Source organism: Gopherus evgoodei, chromosome 1 (genome assembly GCF_007399415.2).
Source record: "Gopherus evgoodei ecotype Sinaloan lineage chromosome 1, rGopEvg1_v1.p, whole genome shotgun sequence".
NCBI classification, from domain to species: domain Eukaryota; kingdom Metazoa; phylum Chordata; order Testudines; family Testudinidae; genus Gopherus; species Gopherus evgoodei.
In genome coordinates, this window is record NC_044322.1 from 171,818,094 (window position 1) to 171,842,476 (window position 24,383).

Below are 24,383 nucleotides of genomic sequence, written 5' to 3' on the forward strand. Positions count from 1 at the left end.
TTTAAAGATTAAAACACTGGAGTTTTCCTTTAACTTTTTTTTAAAAAACTATGGTACCTGTGGCTGTTAAATCTGTTCTGTTAATTATGAACATAATAAAGTTCCTGCATGTGTTCTGTATCTCTTGGAATAATATGTTACATGTTTTAGGTTAAAAGCTTACTTGATTAAAATTTTAAATAGTAGAATTTGTTAATTTCTTGTATTTGCCTCCTTGCTGACAAGCTGCAGTATTTAGATTTGAAGACTTTGGTGCATAATGGTTTTAATAACTAATCTTTCTTTTCATAGAAGCTACTGAAATAAACAAAGCACAGAATGCTTAGGGGCATGTGAGCATTAGAGAAGCCAGAAAGATAAATATAATGTTGAATCTCTGCAAATGGATGAGTAGAGTAAGAATGGAACTGATGAAGCAGCTTATTGCTTTGAGAGGTAATTGCTATAGTATCACAGAGGCAATTCCAAGCACCATTTGAGTATAAATGTTAACTTTAGTGATGGACGAGCTCTTGTGCAGAAACAATGAATCTAATCTGGGAAACAATGAATAGGAAATAGCTGAGCTTTCTTGCTTCCTTGAATGCTCAGTTTGAGCTCTCCTATTTGACTTCAGTGAACTTTCAGCATCTTTCAGGAGGTTAATACTACAGTTCTGCATTTAACTGACCAAAGTTAACGTGGATGGAAGGGTTATGACCTTCCGACTTAAAAAAATAGAGCTATATATTGCAAAGCATGATATAGACCTTAAATAGTATCTGTCTCAGGATAAAAGCTTTATGATAAGTTAAAGTTAGAAACAATCATTACAAAGTTGTAACTATGTAAACTATTGGAATTTTGTAATTCTATATACTATTAAAGTATCTGAAAAAGAAATTTGGACATGAAAAATTCACAGTTGAGTTTCCACAAACAGCTTCTGATTCTGTATCCCTGCCCTCATCCCATCCACCTGCCTTATTGTGTGGTATCAGATTTATATACGGATATTACTGAGACTTTTTTGCTGTGGGTAGAAAGCTGAAGCAGACGAGAATCTTCATTCTGCTTGATAGCCATCTTCAGTGTGTGACAAGGGAGATGAGAGGTTAGTTATGTATCTTTGGCCTTGTTGATTTTTTTCCAATATGAACTAGAGCCAAAAATTACGTGTGTCATGAGATATTTCAGTGGTTTTGATTTGTTTTTATCTTTACTAGATTCATGGTCTGATCCTTAAGGGTTTGTGGTCACTAATGGAAATGAGGAAGTGGTATGGTGGTAGGTGACTGGTGATGTGAGATAAACTCATTTAATTCTCAGTCTTTCAAATTTCTTCCATAACACTATTATAATGTTTTATTTTAAAGGTTATCTTTTTATAACATTAACTTGTCTAAATAGAGCCTTGTCTGGAAATTTTCTGAATTTCTTTAGAACGTATTTTAAACTTTGATATGTGAAAACTAGTTGATCTGTTTCTTTCTGTTAAAGGATGTAAATTGTTATAATTGTAGAGGTGGTCTAATGATGGTATATGATGGTGTGTGAAATACAATTCAAAGTACTAGATCAGTCGTATATTCTGCCAAACGAATCTATAATCTCCTTCAACCCAAGTGGTTTAGCTAACATAGTTTACAAAGCCCACATGAATTCTGCTGGATCCTGATAAAGCAGTCCAGAATTCTAAAATCTGCACTTAATAATCCCTGTGGTCTTTTTGATGGTAAGTGAAGCTTTTCTTAAAATTTACCACCACTGCACCATCACCAGGGACCAGCAAGGGAGAGCACTGTTGTAGACAAAGCACTGATGGCTGCCTACATTCTTACACCTGTGCCTTTTCAGCACTGAAAGGCCTGGTCTACACTACGCGTTTAAACTGCATTTAGCAGCGTTAAACTGATTTAACCCTGCACCCGTCCACACAACGAAGCCCTTTATATCGATATAAAGGGCTCTTAAAACCGATTTCTGTACTCCTCCCTGACTAGGAGAGTAGTGCTGAAATCGGTATTGCCATGTCGGATTAGGGTTAGTGTGGTTGCAAATCGACAATATTGGCCTCCGGGCGGTATCCCACAGTCCATCATTGTGACCGCTCTGGAAAGCAATTTGAACTCGGATGCACTGGCCAGGTAGACAGAAAAAGCTCTGTGAACTTTTTGAATTTCATTTCCTGTTTGCCCAGCATGGAGCTCTGATTAGCACAGGTGGCCATGCAGTCCCAAATCCAAAAAGAGCTCCAGCATGGGCCATACGGGAGATACTGGAGCTGATCGCTGTATGGGGAGACAAATCTGTTCTATCAGAGCTCCGTTACAGAAGACGAAACGACAAAGCATTTGAAAAAATCTCCAGGCTATGATACAGAGTCCACAGCACAGTGCTGCGTGACAAGCATAACGGAAAGCCAAAGAATCAAATGGACGCTCATGAAGGGAGGGAGGGGGTACTGAGGACTCCAGCTATCCCACAGTCCCCGCAGTCTCCGAAAAGTATTTGCATTCTTGGCTGAACTCCCAGTGCCTGAAGGGTCAAAAACATTTTCCAGGTGTTTGAGGGTATATGTCATCAGTTTACACCCTTCCCTCCCCCTCCCCGAAAGAAAAGGGAAAAAAAAGGTTTCTCGCCTTTTTTCATTGTCACCGTATGTCTACTGCATGCTACTGGTGGACAGGGTGCTGCAGCGCTGAACACCAGCATTCCCTTCCCGGTGGCAGACGGTACAGTATGACCGCTATCCATCGTCATCATCAGCCCGTGGGTGCTTCTGGCTGGCCTCGGTCAGATCGGCCGGGGGTGCCTGGGTAAAAATGGGAATGACTCCCGGTCATTCCCGGCAGATAGTACAGAACGGCTGGTAACTGTCCTCTTCATAGCAACTGGAGGCAGAGCTCTATCAACCCCCCCCTTTCATGTCTAAAGAAAAGCTTCTGTACTGCCTGGACTATCATAGCAACGGGATGCTGGGCTCCTCCCCCCGATATCCTTTAATATTCTGCCTGGACTATCATAGCAGCTGGAGGCTGCCTCCCCCCCATTTTATCTCACTAAAAAATAAGTATTTCGTATGCCTGCATTCTTTATTACTTCATCACACAAATGGGGGGACCCTGCAACGGTAGCCCAGGAGGGTTAGGGGGGAGCAGGGAATCAACGGGTGGGGTTGTTGCAGGGGCACCCCTAGAATGGCATGCAGCTCATCATTTCTGCGGGATCTCTGGGGCTCTGATCGAGAGCGGCTGTGCTCTCTGGTTCTCTAGTATACTTGCCCCGTATTCTAGGCAGGACTGACTCTATTTTTAGACAAAACATAAAGAAGGGAATGACCCAGGGAGTCATTCCCATTTTTGTCCATGCGCCCCCGGCTGACCTCGGCGAGGCCAGCCAGGAGCACCCATGACAGCAGCAGATGGTACAAAACAACTGATAACCGTCGTCTCATTGCCAGTTTACAATGGCAGATGGTGCAATAGGAATGGTAACCGTCTCTGCTACCTTGCAAAGTCAAATAAATGCTGCTGTGTAGCACTGCAGTACCGCCTCTGTCAGCAGCATCCAGTACACATACGGTGACAGTGACAAGGCAAACCGGGCTCCATGGTTGCCATGCTATGGCGTCTGCCAGGGCAATCCAGGGAAAAAGGGTGCGAAATGATTGTCTGCCGTTGCTTTCACAGAGGAAGGATTGAGTGACGACATTTACCCAGAATCACCCGCGACACTGTTTTTGCATTGGGATCTCAACCCAGAATTCCAATGGGCGGGGGAGAATGCGGGAACTAGGGGTTGGCTACAGGATAGCTACCCACAGTGCACCGCTCTGGAATTCGATGCTAGCCTTGGTACATGGATGCACATCACCGAATTAATGTGCTTAGTGTGGCCGCGTGCACTTGACTTTATACAGTTCGTTTTACAAAACCAGTTTATGTAAAATCGGAATAATCCCGTAGTGTAGACCTACCCAAAGAAGCCCACAAAAAAATTGACTTCCACTTTTCATGGGAGTAGAAAACAAATTGAAAAGCTCTCCTGGAAAAAAAAAGGAATTACACTAGCAGTTCTGTTCTTTATTCACTCTAGTGCAGTATTATTCTGTCATAAGTATGCATTTCTCATAATGAATTACAGATAATGCAGAAGATGATAACATAATAACATGAGACGGGAGGGGGATTCATAATTCAGTTGACCGTAACACGTTGCAGTGTCAAGGGTGACATAGTTTGCTTTCCCCATTGACCTAAGTTGGATTTGAATCAGTCCATCACTTTAAAATACAAACTCTAAAAAATTTCAGTCCTGCTTGAAAATATGACACTTAATCCTTTGAGGACTCAGACAACTATCAGAGTAAAAGAACTGCTTTCAGATACAAGCAATACAAGAAGATACTTGCAGATTAATTTTGGTAAAAAGTTACTCCTAGCAAGTAGGAGAGACCGAGTTATAACTTTATAATTGCACCCATTATTTGTTCTGTTATAGGCAGCACAACTAGCAATGCCTGCAGTTAAAGTTGCTCAACATTGTTGATTATAAAACTCTTTTTGGGTTGCTTATAACTTAATCGAAGCTCTACTCATTTAGGCTGAAATGTTCCATATTTGGTATCTGCCAGTGACTGAACTTTTTCAGAAAACTTCAGCAAAAGAACAGTTCAACGATTTTGCAGAACAGGGTTAGGGAAAAATGTGCTTTCCCCGTGTTAAAAATTCTTGCAACCATTTAGTTGAAAAGCTCTAGTGCTTCTGTGCTTGGGAGCAGAGACATGGAATATGGCCAGTAGACAGCCCTGGGGCGAGGGATGTACCTTTGACATGAAAAGCTGCCCAGATTTGCCCAGTTTACAACACTGGAAAATCTCAGTTCATGCTTGCTCAGTAGAGACTTGTTAGAATTTTGCAGCTAACTTCTCAAAGGAACCTGTCCACGATGAGCATCCTCCAGCCAGAGGTGTGACAGCTGAGCAGGACTTTTCATGCAGTTAACTGCTGCAGGCCCTGTGACACCAGGCACCAGAAAACAAAATAAAGAGATGTTCTTTTCTGTGCTCTCAATGGACCTCTTGCTTGCAACCAGGCAGCCGAGAGGAGGGGGAGGAAGTAGCCTGACTGAAATGCAGAGGGAGAGGACTTGTAGCGTAGACTGGGACAAGAGGCCATTGGCATAGGACAAGGATAAGGAGTTAAGAGTTCTAAAATGAGCTAAAACTCTTCCTGGGAGTCATGAGTGAGGAATTGGGATGGGGAGCCAAGAGGGGCTGATGGAAAACTGGAACCAGAGAATATGAGGAGACTGAACTGGGACAAAGGCTGAATGAGCCCAGAAGCAGAAGGGATCAGGCTTGTGAGGGAGTGAGAGTTGGGCGTAAAGGTTTGAAACCAGCAGAGAACACTTAGGACTTGGAACAGAATCAAGGTTCTTGAGTCTCAACATTCCTCTGCTGCTAAGAAACAGCTGTGAACCCACTGGCAAAATATGTGCCCCATCTCCCTCTAGTGGCTGGCTGTACTATTGCTTTCAGTTATTGTGTTAGCTCCTGTGCTGTGGACTAAACTTTCTGATCCTTCCGATGAACCATGTTGGAGTTGATGTTGTTTCCATGTGATGGACTTCTTATTATTTTTAGTTTGTTTCTTTAAAAACTTAGGAAATTACATGCATGTAAAATATTACATTCAAAGAATGTTGAAGTTGGAAAGGAAACACCCAAAGGCTAGAAAATGCCAGACAATTGCCTGTGTGTATGCATTATGATATATTCCTTAACTGCATGATGAAATGATATTTTTCCACAAGTTCCGTGCCTCTTTTTCTTCAAAATTTTGGAAGGTGTTTAGTGAACAAGATGGGGGAGAGGGGCTGGCATTGCAAGAAATGTGAAGGGATGTTCTCAAGGTTTAGGCAACTGAATGTCACCCAGGAGGATTGGATTTTATCCCTGCCTCTGGCACAGAGATCCTGTGTAATGCTGAGCAAGTCACTTAAATCAACCTTTTTGCAGGTGGCCACTAATCAAGTAGTCACCATTTTCTGCGTGCACAGTTTAAGACACCCGGTGTTTGATTTAAAGAGTTGAGCACTCTCAACTGCAACTAAAGTCATTGGGAGCTGTGATCTGAACAAATACAGTACTATAAAATGCTACTTTCTCTGAAAACTCATCATAAACTTCTAAAACTGAGCACTCAAAATTAGTGGACACTCTTGATATTGTGTCTCTGCCTTCATTCCCCATCTGTAAAATGGAAATAATACCACTATACCCTTATGAGGGAAGGTAAAGATGAATCCACTGAGATACTACAGTAATGAGTGCCATAGAAAAGCCCATGAGGAAACTAGTAATTCTCGATTCACTACGGGATTTGGATGGTGTGCAGTAAATAAGACATGGAACCACATGTTGAACAATGAGAATAAAATGAAATATTGAATAGCTGCTCATTCAGTGAGCATTGTTCATCCTGTGCACTGAATGAGAGAGGGGCATATGCAAAGAATAGTATGTGATCATGTAAATTCAAGACTATCATGATTACCACTTGGGGGTGAAGCAAATTAAAATTGCACAGACACCTTAATTCTGGCATTTCTAAACTTGTGAGTGCTTGACTCTGCACCTTTATGGCTTGTCTAGGTTAGTGCAGTTAGTGCATGGAAAGCTGGGGTGTCAATCTGCCTTACACTAGCTTGACATGCATTAACTGTTCACGTGAACCAAGCCCACTAAAAGTTCTGTAGTGTACTTTGTTTGATCTACTTCCTTTACAAAGCAAACTAGATTGAAATGCAGTAGGGAGCTTTTAGTTCATGGTGACAGATTTCGCATGGGCAGATACTGTGCAGCAAGCTACTGCAACATAGATTTATACCCCAGATTGCTGGACACTAATTGTTGTCTGGACGAGTCCTTAAAGTTCTTTTAATGTAGCTTTTTGGATGTAATATTTTATTAAATGTTTTCCAGAACATCTGTGAAGCTGATGGGATTTTTTGTGTGTGTGCATGCAAGAATATTTCATCTGATCATCATTTTGATTTTTTGCAGTATAAAGTTGGAGATGACTGGGCAGATTGATTGAAATCAAAGTGATTTAAATCACAATTTTGATCATGATTTAAATCGAGCAGAAATGTTGATTTAAAACATTGCGTTTTATCATGTTTTGCATTCGTACTTTTTTTTTATTCCCCTAAAGAAAGTTGATTCTTATTGGTTCTGAGCCATTAAAACATGTTGATTTGCAACCAGATATACTCTTTACACTAAATTTAGTGCTGCTTCTTGCAAAACCTTTTGATTTTTTTCTAGTGTTTAAATACACATTTTATTAAACTTGGTATCTGACAGAATTGTGATTAACATGTAACTTCCTTGTGAGTTTAAAACAGTAAGCTTAAATTTTAAATATCAATTCTTGATTGAAACTTTTTACCAAGTATTAGCTTGAAAATCTTTGCAGCAGAGACAGAAACTTCTAAAACAGAGTTTGTTAATGTAATGCCACAACTGCTGAAGCATAATTAAAAAGATCAGGTAATAGTCCTTTTAAATTTGTATTCCTACTTCCTTTGTTTCATAGCTTGTTAGAAGACTAAAAGAAAACTTTCCTTCACTGATTTTGTCTTTTTTCTAGAAGCACAGTAGTTGACATCACTCAGTTTTATTTATATGCTTATCCAGCATCCATGAAGTCATCAGTGCTGCGCACAGGTCTTAGAATGAGCAGAATAAGTATAAGTTCGTGTTAGGTCCTAGCAAAGTGGTGGATTTAAAAAAATAACATACTGAATAATCAATGTATATCTGTTGGCTAAATTCTTCCTTTAAATATGTTCAGAGATGCACGTTAGTGGGACTTGTATGTGTGCATGTTTGAGGACAGACATTGGCCCATTAGACCTTAAATGGTTGATATGCTTTTATTTAAAACAGAGATACAAATGGAATTGCTTACCTCATGAATTTGCCTGAAACCCCAGTGGTTCCGTGAGTATAAGAATGGTATTACTGTAATACCTCTTAACTATATCCTGTTTGACAATACAATATGCAGGGGAGAGATGATTTACTTTAAGATCTAGTTTACTTCTCCAGTGCTTCGGAGCAGAAATGTTTGGATGAGGAATTTTAATATTCCCTGTGTAAGGAGTTTGAGACAGGTCAAGGTTGCTTTTAGGGCCCCATGTGTCTGTTGTTAATACAAATTACTATCCCTAATTACTGCAACATTTTTGTTGACATAAGACTGTGAGACACTAATATTTTATGAACTTTGCAGATATTTTCAAAGCCATATTCATGTCTAGCAATTTATCCCTGTTGCTTGCTGCTGAACTAGAAAATTCAGATAGTGGTAAGGCTTCACAAATATGTGAACTTTTCCAGTATATCGAGTAATGTCTTGAACCGCCTCTGAAAAATCCTGTCACCGCCACCACCATTATGCTGAGTCAAAATGTCAACAATATCTTGTAAACTAGACACTGCAGTCTGTGGTGCTGGCTAAGATAGTGTCAAGGGAACACACAAAAACAGCTATTGAAGGATCAGGCTTCCAAAAGCCACAAGACTGAGTCACGTTTGCTTAGCAAAGGAGTAAAATGCAATAACAACATGAAGTATACACACCTGCACAATATGTTAAATAAAACATAAAGCAATTCTTGAGCTGATAGGTACAAATCTTTTCTTTCTTAACTGTCTTCTATAACAACTCTTTCTTTCAAAACTCTTGATGTAACTTGGAACCAAGGTGATGGGTATATTAGAATAGCTGGAAACAGCATCACTCTGATGCCAATTTTGGGTGCAATGTCAGAGGGAATAAGAGTATTTACCATGACCAAGAGAAAGAAGTTGGCAGTTCAAGTTGTGCATTATATAAAGGGGATCTGTACCATTTTAAAATTTGCAGTTGTAGTCCATATGATTGGAATTTAACTTCATTACATTTGTGAGCTAGTCTGTAAGCCCCCGACCCACTCCTCATTCAGGCCTCTCATGAATAGGCACGTTCAATGTGATGCACTCAGAAACAGATACATACACACGCTTTTTAAACTATGTTGTGCTGTCCACACCTTTGTCTGAGTAACTGTAATTTTTGTTGTAGTCCATCTTATCCTTCCCCCAACCCCATCCTATTGTTGTTGAGATATTCCGTTGTCAGATATTAAGCTCCGATATGGTTTCTGCAGCTTGTTCTGTGTGGACTCCTGTGCCCCCACAAAGCCCATTGAAGTCAGTGGGGCTCTGCATGGATGCAGGAAATCTGCCACACATGCAAGGAGTTGCAGAATTGGGTTCAAATATTGGTAATTCTTCAACAGAGATTGTGGGTCTTTACCGGTGCTGTGAAGTGCCTATCACACTACTGGGTGCTGTGAAATTATCACTAATAATAAGTGCCAGAAAAACTAATTCAACAAAACCAAGCATGACTTTTTATTTTTTTTAAAAAAAAAAAGATTGGTTAGCTGCGGTGTTACACTGCATCTCTTCTGTCCTGAACAACAATTAAAGCATTTGAGCTGTCTTGGGAGTTAGGATGTTAAGGCCATGTACAGTATAGAATACATAATTTTTCACAGAAGCACCATAATACTAGCACTCAGTGTTGGTATTACCACACGTGCCACTGTCTGATCTCAGATGACAGCACCAAAATTTGGTTCAAAGTCTACATCTGTGAATATAAATACCTAAAATAATACCAAAACTTGAGACTTTAACCCCTTTTGGCACAGCACCTGAACAAACTCTGCCTCTATAGCGTAGCTCAGTGGTTCTCACCTGGGGCACCTGGTTTCCCCCAGCTGGGGGTGGAGCAGCTCAAGGTTTAATTAAAAAAAAAAAAAAGGGAGCGAAGATGTGACATGATTCAAAAAAGGTTGAGAACCCCTCGTGTAAGTGATATGAATCCAAGGTTGTGGTAAAAGACTATGCTATTATTTGATAGGTCTGTGTCATTTCTTGAGGTTGTGGGGGAGGGATGCTCCCTGAGTACTGTGGTAGCAGTATATTAAGTGTCGCTATCACAGTTGAATTTGAGGAGTAAATGAGACTATATGTTAGTGTTGATTTCTAGTATAACAGTGCTGTTACTGTTATTTTAGTTGTTTTCTGTAGTACATGCTTTATATATCACAACATATATTTAAGTTGCATATTTGTCTTGCGCCGTTTATATAGTATTGTATTATATACATTTAGGGCAATATGATGAAACCATCAGGCTTAGCCAAAGTCAGACTACTCTCTGGTACTCAGTGTTATTTTTAGTTCCTTTGTAGACATATTCTCCGTAAGCAAAATTAAAATGCAAGTTAAGGTTCTTCAACTCCAGTTCCTCATTTTCTTTAATAATAGTTAAGTATGTCTGATAGTAAAACTGACTTGTTTACCATCTAAAGAGTCATCTTTGAATGCAGATTTTCAAAGTCCTCAATAATGATTGAAAAAGTAATGCTACTTTTATGGTGAGACTGGAACCCTACTTCAGAAGTCTGTGGGATGGCTGTGTGCGTCCAGTGAGAGGCCAGCAGTTTCTAGGAACTGTGGGGAACAAAAATAAACCTTTAGTTTTTAAATTCATTTTGAGAAAACAAATACTGTATCAATATGCCAATACTTTTGGTTCCTTCTGAATGATTCACATCAAAATCTCTGGAAGAAAGTGTGTTTTTAAATCTGTCTTCACAGTACTCCCCATGCAGAGACATATATAAAACCAGTTCTGTGACATTGCCCTTGAGGGAGAGTCCTATAGAATATAGTACACACTTTTAGCAAGAACATAATTTTCTAGAAAGCTTAAATAAAAGTGTAAAGGATATTGTTAACTTCTTTAGGTTTTTAGAGTAATTGCAGGAGCCTAATTGCCCCAGTCGTCATAGTTTTTCTTTACTTCCCACCACAGTGCGTGCCTTCTGTGAGGCTCCAAAGTATTTAGGATTCTGTCTTACATGTTAGAATTCACTATTGTCTACCCAAGGCCGTCTGTGGTGTAGTCAAATGCTTGCAACCAGCATAAAACATAGTATGTACAGGATATGTCACTTATATGAGGAGTATATAAGCACAATTTTCATGTAAGGAAGTGGAGTATTGTTTTCTAGAAATTGAATTCCAGGTAAATAGCTCACTATGTCTCCAGCTAGACCTTGTTTGTTTGCTGATCATTTCTTAGTCACACTGAATTCAGTATTTGTGCTCCCAACTGCAAGTAACTGCTGTATGGATTTGTGTTCATTCTCATTCATTGTCTACAAACTATCAAAAATGTGCCACTGATGATCTTAAAACAGATGCAGAACATATTTTTACCACTCTAAATATTTTTAGATGACCCTGGCCTAGCAATAACTTTTTTGTGGGTTCACATATCAGATTTGTTTAGAATTCTACACCAAAAAACACGATTGCGGTTAGGGACTGCAAATAGAACAACAAAATGTTGTGCATTCACATGGCAAATGAATTGCTTTTATATAGCTAAACACAGCTGGATCTTGGATGTGTACAAGTAAATTGTTTTTATAGTGCTTTTCCCTGCGCCTTCTTAAATTGGCTTTCCTTTGTTTGTTCCATTACTGTTTATGTTTATTCAGAGCCCTACAGTCAGAAACCATAGATGGCTTACTTTCAACATTCTTAGGGAAAATGTCCAAGAGTAGGGGGGGTCTCAACCTGGAAGTCACAACCAGGTGACAGAGGGTCATGACCATCCTGCTCTTTCCATATTGCTAAAAGGATGGGTTGTCCTGGAGTGGAAAGAAGATCACAGTATGTAATAGGTGAGACCCATTGCCCAAGACACACTGCAGGGTTGCAAAACCTTAGCTTGCCTTGTGCTTAAACAAGAGGGTCTGTTGTGGTTGTGGTTCAGACACTCGTTTGTCCCACGTGAGTACCAAAGTGAATTAAGCTAAACTGGATAAATGCCACTTTAATTCTAAATAACATCATCCACACATGCGTCTGATGAAGTGGGTATTCACCCACGAAAGCTTATGCTCCAATATTTCTGTTAGTCTATAAGGTACCACAGGACTCTTTGTTGCTTTTATCATCCACACTAGGATTTAATGTGGTTTAACTAATCCACTTCAAATTCAACCTTTTTGTTAATTTGGATTAATTCTCCAGGATGCTCCTGTGTAGACAAGCCCTTAGTTCCAGTGGCTTATGATTTTGTCCCATGTCTTAATATGTGTTTGAACAGCACCTAGCACATAATGGGAGCTACCAGGATACAAATAATAATAGTATGTGAGTTTGAGGAAGTTGATTGTTATTATCACTCATTCCCGTCATTTTCTGATAATAAGAATTCATTCATCTGTTTGAACCCACCTCAGTCATTTTACAGAATTCCAGTGCAAAGCAACTGTCTGATCTCCAAGAGCAGCATAAAACATGCACACCCAAGACATACGGGGGGAGGGGTAACTCAGTGGTTTGAGCATTGGCCTGCTTAACTTAGGGATGTGAGTTCAATCCTTGACGGGGCCACTTAGGGATCTGGGGCAAAAATCAGAACTTGGTCCTCCTAGTGAAGGCAGCGGGCTGGACTTAACCTTTCAAGGTCCCTTCCAGTTCTATGAGATAGGTATATCGCTATATATTAGGGGGAGGGATAGCTCAGTGGTTTGAGCATTGGCCTGCTAAACCCAGGGTTGTGAGTTCAGTCCTTGACAGGGCCATTTAGGGATCAGGGGCAAAAATCTGTTTGGAGATTGTTCCTGCTTTGAGCAGCAGGTTGGATTAGATGACCTCCTGAGGTCCCTTCCAACCGTGATATTCTGTTATACTAATCAATTGGCACAATCTGGTATGATTAATACAGGGCCTTTCCCCTTCCACTGCATGGAAATGGGCTTCATATTGGTATCCTGCTACACTAGAACAAAATCCATATTTATCTTTTGTTACTGTTTTATTTTCAATATATGCATTAAATCTCACTGCATTGCTCTCCAGAGTTCCAGGCTCATACTTCTTGAGAGAGGGCTTCCTGGTCACACTTCCACAAGGTTCTGAATAAGCTGTTGTCCAATTTCTCATCTAGTAGGTGTTTTATTGCTGACTCAACAAAAACTGTTGATTCTTTCAGTGATGACAAGGTGGTAGAAGAGCAGCCAGAGGAAGAGGAGGAAGTAACGGACGTGGAGGATGACGATGCTGATGATGATGACGAGATTGAAGAAGAGGCAGAGGAACAGTACGAAGAGGCTACGGAAAGAACTACTAGCATTGCTACCACAACCACCACTACTACCGAATCGGTAGAAGAGGTTGTTAAAGGTAAATTAATGTTTGTTTAGATTGGGGTCTGTGGAATTGATCTTACTGGTGTGTATTTGCCCTTTACTGCTAAAAATGTTCCAAACAGCAAAATATCCTAAGTTGCTACATCATTATGCTTTGTCTTTATATGATTTGCAAGTTTTTTTCCTTTTATATCTAATCTTAGGATACGTGGATAGTGATTGCCAGATATTTTATTGAGATTATTTTCACAAACAGCATAGTAAACTACATGAGAAGAAACTGTATTGTATGCTGGTAAACCAGTTATTGTGAAAGAAAAGGGAATGTTGATATCAAGTGGAAAAGATGTGGTAGAAAGCACTATTAGGTAGGACATTGTCTTACATTAACATTTTCTGGTTAGCTGTTTTATTCAGATTCTTGGATTTTTTACACCCAGCATTTCTCAATAATAAGCAAATAATTAAATTTAAAAAATCCTATAGTTGACCTAGTGTTTAGGTTAAAGATTACAAATAATTATAAAGTATGTTTGTTGTCTATGGGGTAAAAACAAACAAATAACATAAATAGGGTAAAATAGATTTTAAAATATGCTCCATTTGTATACTTTATATGGTGTTATTAAAGCAATTTAATTTTTTTTATACATTTGAATATTAGCCTACTCATAGGCAATTCGACAGTCCAAATCATGGTAGATTTTTTTTTCTGTTCCTCTTCCCTTGTACAATTTATTCTTTAAAGGAGCTCTTCCTAGATTTCGATATGATTTGGAACTATTCTGTGGGGTGTAATATTTATATAATCTAGATATTAGTTTTCTATATTGCTCATCTCCCTGGTAGCATTGTACTTATCAAATGTCTTTATGATGATCTTCTACCTCCTAAGAAATGATACACAGATAAAAGCCAGGACAAAGCATAAAAGGAGCTAAGTTCCTATGAGTTAAAATGGAAGGAGTTGAAACTTAAAACATTCAGAGACAAAATGACCATGAAATTGTTGTAGTGGAACTAACGCGGACATTTCAGTCCTGGTTCCCTTAGTCCTTTCCTGCTGCTATTGGAATTGAGGGACAAAGACCCTTGCAACTTAAAAGTGTACGCAAACCCACACTGACTTTCCTATCCCTTCCCTGTGGCAGGGTTGTTCTGCGCTGTTGGCTGATGTTCGTTGTTTGGTGGTAGGGAGAACAGCACAGGATCAATCTTAGCTATGATTTTCATTCCATGATGAAATATGCATATAATTGAATGGAATTACCCTATATACTCATTCATTAGCCCGTTCATTTATAAGCCGACCCCCCAAGATGGTTAGGTAAAAATAGCAAGACTGGTATGACCCTTTCATAAGCCGACCCTATATTTGTGGGGTTGGCAAACTTTTTAGCACCTAGCCTGTCAGGGTAAGCCATGGGCGGGGCGGGACATTTCGTTTACGTGGAGTATCTGCAGGCCTGGAGCCCCTCAGCTCCCTGTGGCCATGGTTCGCCATTCTCAGCCAATGGGTACTGCGGGAAGTGGCGCCACTTCCCACAGCTCCCATTGGCTGGGAACGGCAAACTGCGGCCACAGGGAGCTGAGGGATTGCATGCCTGCAGATGCTCCAGGTAAAGAAAACAACAGTGTATTAGATATTCAATTCAATGATTCCATAGAGTTTAAAATCATCAAATTTTGGTATAGACCTGTTTATAAGCTGACCCCTGCTCTTTGATGCATCATTTTTTACCTAAAAATATTCGGCTTATGAATGAGTATATACGGTAAGTAGCTAATCTGGAAAGGGTACGGTTCCTTTATTAACATTTTCTGTCCTTTATTTTTCTCCCTGTTTCAGGTGAGTGCTATGATCAAATGAATTGATGTTTGAGTAAAATTGATTTGCAAGGGCTTCCTTCTTATGCAGAAAAAACTCTTATTTATCTGAACTCTGTCTCTTGATTCTTTGATTCAGTCACTGGAGAACCAGTGTGAGACGAAAGTAAAAATCCCAGTTTAAATTTTTTAACTACTTAACTGTATTTCCATATGTGAGCTCTTATTGCCAAGGGATGAAACACCTTGTCCTCACTGGTAAATGAAAATTAAAAAAGATATACTTCAGTTTAATGGGATTTGAGATGAGTGGAAATGAGAACAAATTAGGTACACCGTGTCTTTTACCGAAGCTGAAATTTCAAAGAGGTTAAAATGTTCAGTCTTCAGGCAACTACGATGTTTAGTGTGAAAATAAACTACAAAAAAGGTGAAGCAACACATTGAATTTATATAAAAATAGACTGTAACATATAAACATTGACATTCAGTGGTGCTGGTTTTAAGAACCTAAAGAGAATCGTCTTTAGTTTTTGCATGTAAAATTGGTAAAATGCATGCAGTGCCATGAAGGCAAGAGTTTGGCTGCAGACAAGTCTAGTGTAATCAGGCTCGATGCCAGATTCCCTGTGCAACTCTCCTGAGGCACCTCAGCCCATCTGACCTTCAGCATCTTCATCTCTCTTGATACTTGTACCAAATTATTTGCATGTACATGGCTATCCCTGATTATTTCGTTGAGATGACTAAACTTTCATTGTCGAATTTTGCCACAGCTGCTTCTGCAGCTCTAGTGACAGAGTTGTCTTCCTGGGACAACATGCTAATAGACTGGTCCACAGACCAATAAGTGGTGGTCTGCAGAGAGCTGGCTTTTCTCATGGTATATATTAATCTTCTTGTTTCCACTGGTAAAATGCATTGAAAGAAGCTAAAAATACTTAGGAAATTAATCAATTACTGTAAGATGTTGATGGTTGACACAGCGATGTTATTCTGTCGCACATGGGAGGAGAGCTGATCTTCATGATTGCAAATAGGAAGTGGGGAGGATCTATGAGACTTTCTCTATTAAGATGTGGTCCATGCTAAGGAAGATGTTTGAGAACCCTTGTAGATAGGGCTTCTTTGCCGTGGGTGGCTGACTAGCTTTAACCCATTTGGGTTACAAATAAAACTAAGATCACTTTTCCAAAGAGTTAGGGCAATGAAGTTTATACAGTATATTTACTCCTGGGGGAAATCTGTGCCAAATAATTCTTTGCCAAAAAATTAAAAACTCTACACACCGTATTTTAATGTTCTGCATATCTTCTTTGTCAAAATAACACAATATAATAATACCAATTTTAGGGGGGGTTGGTAATTTATTTCAAAATACCTGTCAGTAAGTATGTCTGTAACAATACAGAGCATGCTGGAAAGCAGCTTCTGCCCTCTCTCTATACACGGCTGGCTGCTCTGGCTCTGAGCTGGCTTCCCTCTCTTCTGGTGCCATAGCAGTCCTGATGGCCAAAAGGTGTAACTGCAGCACCTCCCTGGCAATGTATTATTCTGCGGGATTAGGGTGTGAGAGATCTGCAGGGGACATGAATTCTGCATGTATGCCAGGGTGCAGAATTCCCCCAGGAGTAAATGCTCTCCCTGCTGATTGCACATCCAATTTCTTCTTTATACTTTCTGGAGACATAATCATTAAAGAATGTGGGAAGAAGTTCTTCATGTTTTATACGAGTTATCTTTCCTATGTCAGATCAGTGGAAGCTTGTTTTCTTCTCAGACCATAAATTAAACTATCCTGATAACGGGTGACGAAAAGCCCAAGCAAGTAAATGGACTGACTCCCATTAACGCCAATGGGCATTGGATCAAACCCTAAATAAATAAAGCATGTACCGAAACTGAAGCTAGATCATGAAACATTCATGCTGTCTGCTGTAGTTTCAACATGTCATGCTGTTTCTTATTCCTAAGCATGTTTTAACTAGTAGTGACCAAAGTACCCATAGCAAAACAGCTCACAAATATATTTCCAGTCATCAGGAGAACAACAATTTTAGTCTTGTCTGGAAAATGCCAGATAGCATGAAAGTTCTCTTGAGCCAATAGCTGACACAATAAAGGTGCTTCAGTTACCTAGCCAGCAGTACACAAGGGAGTGATGTGGCCAGCATCATGTCTGCAGTCCTATGACTGCCCTAACGCAATGGATCAGGTACCCATTTTGCATCTGGGTGAACTGGAAGTGGCTTTTCAGGGAGAGATTGAGTAAGAATCAAACCCACGGCTATCAGGATTATCATCGGGTGCGTAAACCGCTCAGCCACTGCACCTTGACAGATGGCAAACTGTTATTTCATGTCCTGTGGCAAATATGTTTTTTAGCGGGTTTTTCTTTATTAAAGAGACTATAGGAAGGATGGTTTTGGTGAATTCCTTTCCATTATCCTAGCACAGTACTTAGTGATATGCACATGCCTTTGTCTGACAAGGGCATGTATGCTATAGGTTTTCAGATAGATTGAACACCGGAATCAGGAGTCCAGGATTCTGTATATATCTGTGCCACTAACTGGTTATCAATTTGTAAGTCTGTCTGAAGGAGCTGTGTACCTTGACTGGTGGGCTTGAGGTCACAGGCTCTAGGGAACCCAGAAGCCAGCCCTTTTCAGTTCTATATTTCCCACCCCCATATGCTGGGAGATGTTATCCCTGAATTTGTATTCTTAAAGCTGAGTGACTGATTTCTGCAGAGTGCAAGAATGCAGGCACTTCACCCAACCTGCATACCAAACAGGGGAAGTGTCTTTGAAGACCAGTCATAACTAGCAGATCAGATCTGGTTCTGCTGACATCACAGCCTTAATACACTATAAACTGTTTCAGAACCAGAAAACGATGCTGACATATCAAGGTCCGGGAGAGTTTTTGCTAGGATTGACTGAATCATGTAGAAACTCTGTTCTGCCATGATATGTAATTGTTTGTGATTCCATTTCTGTTCTCCTTCAGTATGGCTGTTGATAAGCAACATTGTTCCTCTCTACCCTTACATCAAAGAAAAAGCAATTAGATCTTGTTTTGAGTTTAATGCTTCCTGTCAATATATCGGTCAATTAGAGCTTTTTTTAAAGGCAAGCATCAGGGCCAACACAGCAACCTGTTGAACATTTGGCAGCTTGCACGCACACCGTTCAGCAGATGTGGAGAATTCAGCAAAGGCTTGACCACCTGGTTTTCGTAGCGTTGCCAGTTAGCAATGATTTTACCATCCCTTAATTCAAACAGATTTGTTTAAATATTTAGGAAAGAATTGAAGTGGTGCTGCTTGATGTGGCATTTTGAATGTGTTTGTAACCTGCCGTTGCACATGGGAATCTGAACCAGCTTTCTAGCAAAAGAGAAGTGACATACGTTAGGTATGGCAGCTGTTAGCCTTATTTCTCTACCGTATCTTGTTTGCTATTCCCTTATACATTTCATAGATTCTTCCAATCCATTCAGTGACAGTTGCTTCCTATTACAAGGCAAGTTATTTAGCTTGTTATAAGGAAGTGCCGGTCCTGTCTATTGCAGGCTTTGATATAGTATTGGAGTATTAATGCCTTGTTCAAAATCAGGTCTGCTTTAGCCCACATTGACTTAATTGCTTTTCCTCCTTTTCTTCTATGAAATGTTATTACCTTGGTTTAAGCATCAGAACATTTTATGTTTTTCTTCACCTAACTTAGGGTGAACTTGATTGGTCACCTGCTTGGGTGAAAGAATTTGAAAAGAGATAATAGACGCTCATATTGCATTTTTAGAAATACCTAGACATTTGTACAATAGTGTCAAATGTTATAACTATCTTTCTGTCAATTGACAAAAAGCATCTGTGATTTTCCTTACTCTTATGAATGTTAATACGCTTAGTCTAGCCTTGGTTGTAGAGAACCATGTATTAGTACATTTTGATTAGTACAACAATGAATTTAATTGGATGTTTTGATTTAAAATTCAGTTGTCCCTCCATAAAAGGACATCTTTAAGTTGTCTTACATCAAATGAAATCTTTTTCACTGTTAACCAGGACTGCTGAATCATAAAAGAACATGTTTTTTAATTAAAATTCTGGGCCAAGGACAAACATATTGGAATACTTTATAGAGCAGTTCTGCTGTTTTACATACGGGTGAAAATTTCATTATGATCTGTGCTATACTTACTGAATTCTGTCCTCTGCTAATCTGACTCTCCAACAGAAAATATCATTTTAATGTACTGAAACTGTAACGATCTAAAGCTTTGGTTTTATTTACTAATCTGTTTAATATTATCCTACATTATCATCATCTGTGGGGATAAGTCTTTTGGATGAGTGAAATGTATTTCTGTGCTAACCTTCTCAGTCAATGTGTCTGCTCTGTTAATAAAATCATAGTGTTATGGGAAAGCTGCATCTCTTCTAAAACATACATAGAATGTGGAATTTTGTTGATCTGGTCTTACGTTCAAGCTGTCCTTTCTTTGCCACTTGACCTCTTGGTTCTGAATGAAGTTACTCTTCACACAAATAAAATGAAACTATGTTTTATTCTTTTCTTATACACTGGAATTGGAAGGCTTTGTATTTTAGGCACAGTATACAACTATATTTTATTTATGCCCCAATTATTCCCTATGAGTAGGCTCCGCGTCAACATTAGAGAGAGAGATTCAATCTTAACTGGCAATTACAATTCTAAGATATTTAACTCTTTTAAAGAATTATTCTTTGGCATTGCATTTACAACTAATCGTTCAGCCTTTTTTTTTTTATTTTTAAATCTCTCTAGAAAGTATCAGTGCTGTTGTGTAGCTAATGCATAGGCTTTATTCCCAGAGCTGGTGCCAGCTCCACAGCTGCCTCCTGCTGAATTCCAAAAACCTCTTAAGTAATTAGTTTTTGTCTTTGAATGTTCAAATTAAAATTTGGCTGCTGGTATCAGGGATATATTCAGAATGAATAATTTCTTCTTTAAATATTCCCTTGGGAATAATCCACATAATAGAATAGTGTAGATTTTTGACTAAGGAAAGTGTAAGTACAAATAAAATCAACAAAGGAGTAAACTTTATTTAAAACATAGTTCTGTATCTCTGAAGTAGTTACATACTGGAAAGTAATGCTCCTGATGTATATCTTGGTACATCCATGATAGAGGTGTACAAATAATCCAAATTAAGGGAATGGCCAAAGTACTGATTGGAATCCTAAATTGTAGTGCCTAATGATGTTGAGCAGACACTATGATGATGATACATTTGCTAGGGCGATTTGATTCTTTTGCCCATTTTGTTACATTAATCATCTACACTGCAGTTTTATAGTGGAATATAGATTGTAACATTTATTTTATTTTACACCTTATAAAATTACAAAAAATTACAGCCCCAGGTCATCAAACACATGCTTAAGTAAATCCCTACTCACCAGAGTGCTTAAGCATGCATTTAATTTTAAGCCCATGCTAAAGTGCTTTGCTGAATCTGGATCTACATGAATACAACCTAAAGGTTGCACAGATAGCCACTGAAATACAAGCAATTTAAATATTATGAGTCTATCTGCAATAACTTGTCTTTTTCAAACACTGTGGCATATTTTATTGTATGCACTTTCCATTTTATGACATAAATAGTAATATGAAGCTGAACATTCAGAGGATAGTCTTGGAGATAAAGCATAGTATTGGGAGTCAAGAGATTTGGGTTTTGTTCCCTTTCTCTGTCAAATACTTTCTGGGTGCAAGTCACCTAACTTCACTATGAAACTGTGACTTGGCTGCATCATAGGGCTATTCTTAGGGTGAATTTTACATATCTCTAAAGAAGAGTATTGAGATTCTCAGGTGGAAGGTGCTGTAGAATGTCAAAGTGTTGATGTCATAGGAAAAATATTGGAAAATGCTGGATAGTTACAATAGAGCAAAACTAAGGAACCTTAACTTTACTTTTCCTGATTGTTAATCAATTTAATTGTATGGATCTTTGAGATTTCCAAAGGCACTAAGTGGAGTTAGAAACTTCGTTCCCCTGGAAGACGGTTGTCTAATTCCCATTTTTGTCTTTGAAAATATCCACTGTATTTCTTTAGAGTTCATTCCCTAGATTTTTTCAAGAGTGAAGCAGGCTGCACACATTTCAGTGTGCTCAGATCCTGTTAAGTCATCTTTAAAACATTTAAGGTGGAATAGGCCCTTAAGGTGAGAAAATAAGAACTGGTCAGAAAAGTGAATGTTTTCCTATGAGAAATTTCATTTGAAATTTTTCAGTTGAAAAATTTTGGTTTTCCCACAGAAAGTTTCAAACCATTTTGAAAAAAGAAAACCAGAAACATTTGTTTCAAATTTAACATATTGAAATGAAGCTGAAATGTAAAATTTATTTCAACTTAAAAATGTAACTTAAATTTTCTGTAAAGTGAGCAAAATCATACTTATTTCTTTTGTAATAAAGCTAGGTATTACTATTAACTGTTAAGTGCTTGGTATTTATTTTTTGTCAGTTTTTCAGTTTCAAAAAACAAAAATGAAACAACATTTTAATTCAAAAGATCAAAACAGAAATTGTCATTTCCCATGGGGAAATTGTAATTTTGAAAGATTTTTCATAGGAAAATATAATATGAACATTATATGATATGAACAGAGAATTTTATCTTTAAGCATGAAAAATTTTCCCATAAAAGTTGCAACTAGCTGCATTAATGACACATTGATCAATGAGCACTTATGAAATAGTTTGGTATAAGCAGCTATAAATCCAAAAGTCCAAATGTTTGAAAAGTGTATACTTCTAAATTTTATCTCTCAAAATGTTTTACTGTGCCTGTTCAGTAGCTGCTTTTCAATCAGTAACTTCATTATCTAGTCATTTAAAAAACTGTTATGGAGATATCCCTCAGTGAGAGAGAGATTTACCGAGTATATTAAAAGTTCAGCTGTTTTTTAGTTACTTGTGTGGAAAAAGTATGGTAATTTTGTCAAATAAGAAACATAAATCATTTCCTGCCCATTAGAACTCAAAAATTTGAGCTTTAAACATTTAGCACAAATTTTCTGGAGGGATTAGCTACAGGAAACACTCATTTCTGTGCAACAGCAACACATTGGAAATTTTGAATACCAAAGGTGGATTGTTTGAGAAAGTGTGAGCGTGTGAAAACAGCAGGTTAGAACTTGAACTGTTCAGAAATCTTAGCTATAACAAACACTACACAAAACTCTCTGTTTAATTAGCTTTGCTTTCTTGCAGCCAAAGGCAAAGAATTGCTTCAGTTCTTAATCAGTTCTCAGAAACAAGATTAAAAGATGAAAGTTAGCATTTTGCCACAGTGTAATTTAATTTTTTTAGTTATCACAGATAATTTGTTCCCAGTGTGGCCTAACTCGTGAATCTTCCTTTGTATTTTGGGGAGGGAATTAAATGCAAAGAATATTTTTAATTCTAAATGACATGATTGTACAATATGTCTCCTCTGCTGCTAACTGTGAGCTTACCATCATGCTCAGATGATGGGATAAATCTTCACTAGCTCTCTGCACCCATTCAAGAGACTTAGGGCTTGTCTACATCAGAAAGTTGCAGCGCTGGTGAGGGAGTTACAGCGCTGCAACTTTGAAGGTGTACACATCTGCAGGGCACCACCAGCGCTGCAACTCCCTGTTTGCAGCGCTGGCCGTACTCCCGTTTTGTCTCGGGTGTAGAGGATCCAGCGCTGGTGATCCAGCGCTGGTAATCCAATGTAGACAGTTACCAGCGCTTTTCTTGACCTCCGTGGAAGGAGGAAGCCTCTGGTAATCAAGCTGGTTTCCTTTCCCGGTTTGCTCTCTCGGTCCCGGAGCCACCCAGCAAACCGCAGGGAAGGAGACCTGCTTGCTCGGGGTTCCGGGACCGAGAGAGCAAACCGGGAAAGGAGACCAGCTTCGCCGCGGTTTGCTCTCGCGTTCCCGGAGCCACCCAGCAAACCGCAGGGAAGGAGACCTGCTTGCTCGGGGTTCCGGGACCGAGAGAGCAAACCGCGGCGAAGCTGGTTTCCTTTCCCGGTTTGCTCTCTCGGTCCCGGAACCCCGAGCAAGCAGGTCTCCTTCCCTGCGGTTTGCTGGGTGGCTCCGGGACCGAGAGAGCAAACCGCGGCGTTCCCGGTTTGCTCTCTCGGTCCCGGAACCCCGAGCAAGCAGGTCTCCTTCCCTGCGGTTTGCTGGCTGGCTCCGGGACCGAGAGAGCAAACCGCGGCGTTCCCGGTTTGCTCTCTCGGTCCCGGAACCCCGAGCAAGCAGGTCTCCTTCCCTGCGGTTTGCTGGGTGGCTCCGGGACCGAGAGAGCAAACCGCGGCGAAGCTGGTTTCCTTTCCCGGTTTGCTCTCTCGTCCCGGAACCCCCCTTGAAGCCGCCCAACAGCGCTGCAGTGTGGCCACATCTAACACCACTTGCAGCGCTGGTTGCTGTAAGTGTGGCCACTCTGCAGCGCTGGCCCTATACAGCTGTACTAATACAGCTGTAACAACCAGCGCTGCAAAATTTTAGATGTAGACATGGCCTTAGGTTCTAAGGCACTACCCTTCTGTCTTACAAGGATTATGTGTACCATGGGTTTCAGCAAGGGAGGGAAAGCTACTCTTCTTCCTTCCCAGTACAGATGACAAGGACAAGCAGACGGGAGACCAAGAGGGATATTGACTCTAAATTACAGTCGTCTGCCTTGATCATGGCCAGTCATAAAGTGACGATCTAGCCCCATGTTTGTATCCTGCATTGTTATTAATCTCTAGGTGTTCAATTCTCCTCTCATCCCCACACAGCAGATCTATGTTCTGATATTCCAGTCTCCTGGCAATGCAACACCATCCATGCAAGGTGTCAAGACCTACGATGTAGAGCTGAGAGGGGGATTTTGCTCTATGGTAGCACCAACTTCGCCATAGGGAGGGGAAAGGAAGTCCTGGCTTCTTGCCCTGCATTAAGTTCAAGTAGGGAGTCTGATTTAATTTCGTGATTAAGTAGTCACTCTTTAAAGGGCTGTATTTCCCATTTTCATGCAAACTGATTCCACTGAAAGGCTCCAAAAGATTAACTCTTAAACTCAACGGCACTTTTTTTTAGTGCCAGTCAAATGAATGCTTAATATGTATAAATATCTGTAGTGCCTCAAGATTTGATTCCTGATTATCATTGCCATTATTTCACTGATGGATTATCATCATCATCTTTTTTTACACATTCTGTAGATAGCAAAAATATACAGAGTACTAAAAGTCA

At 39.6% G+C, this 24,383-nt stretch overlaps 1 protein-coding gene across 1 annotated transcript in view; it reads left to right on the forward strand.

Moving 5' to 3' along the window:
• APP (amyloid beta precursor protein) overlaps positions 1-24,383 on the forward strand; it is a 360,227-nt gene that overhangs the window by 197,587 nt on the left and 138,257 nt on the right. Inside the window, 1 exon segment of the mRNA XM_030579633.1 lies at positions 13,119-13,309. Coding sequence (XP_030435493.1) covers positions 13,119-13,309 — 191 coding nt within the window.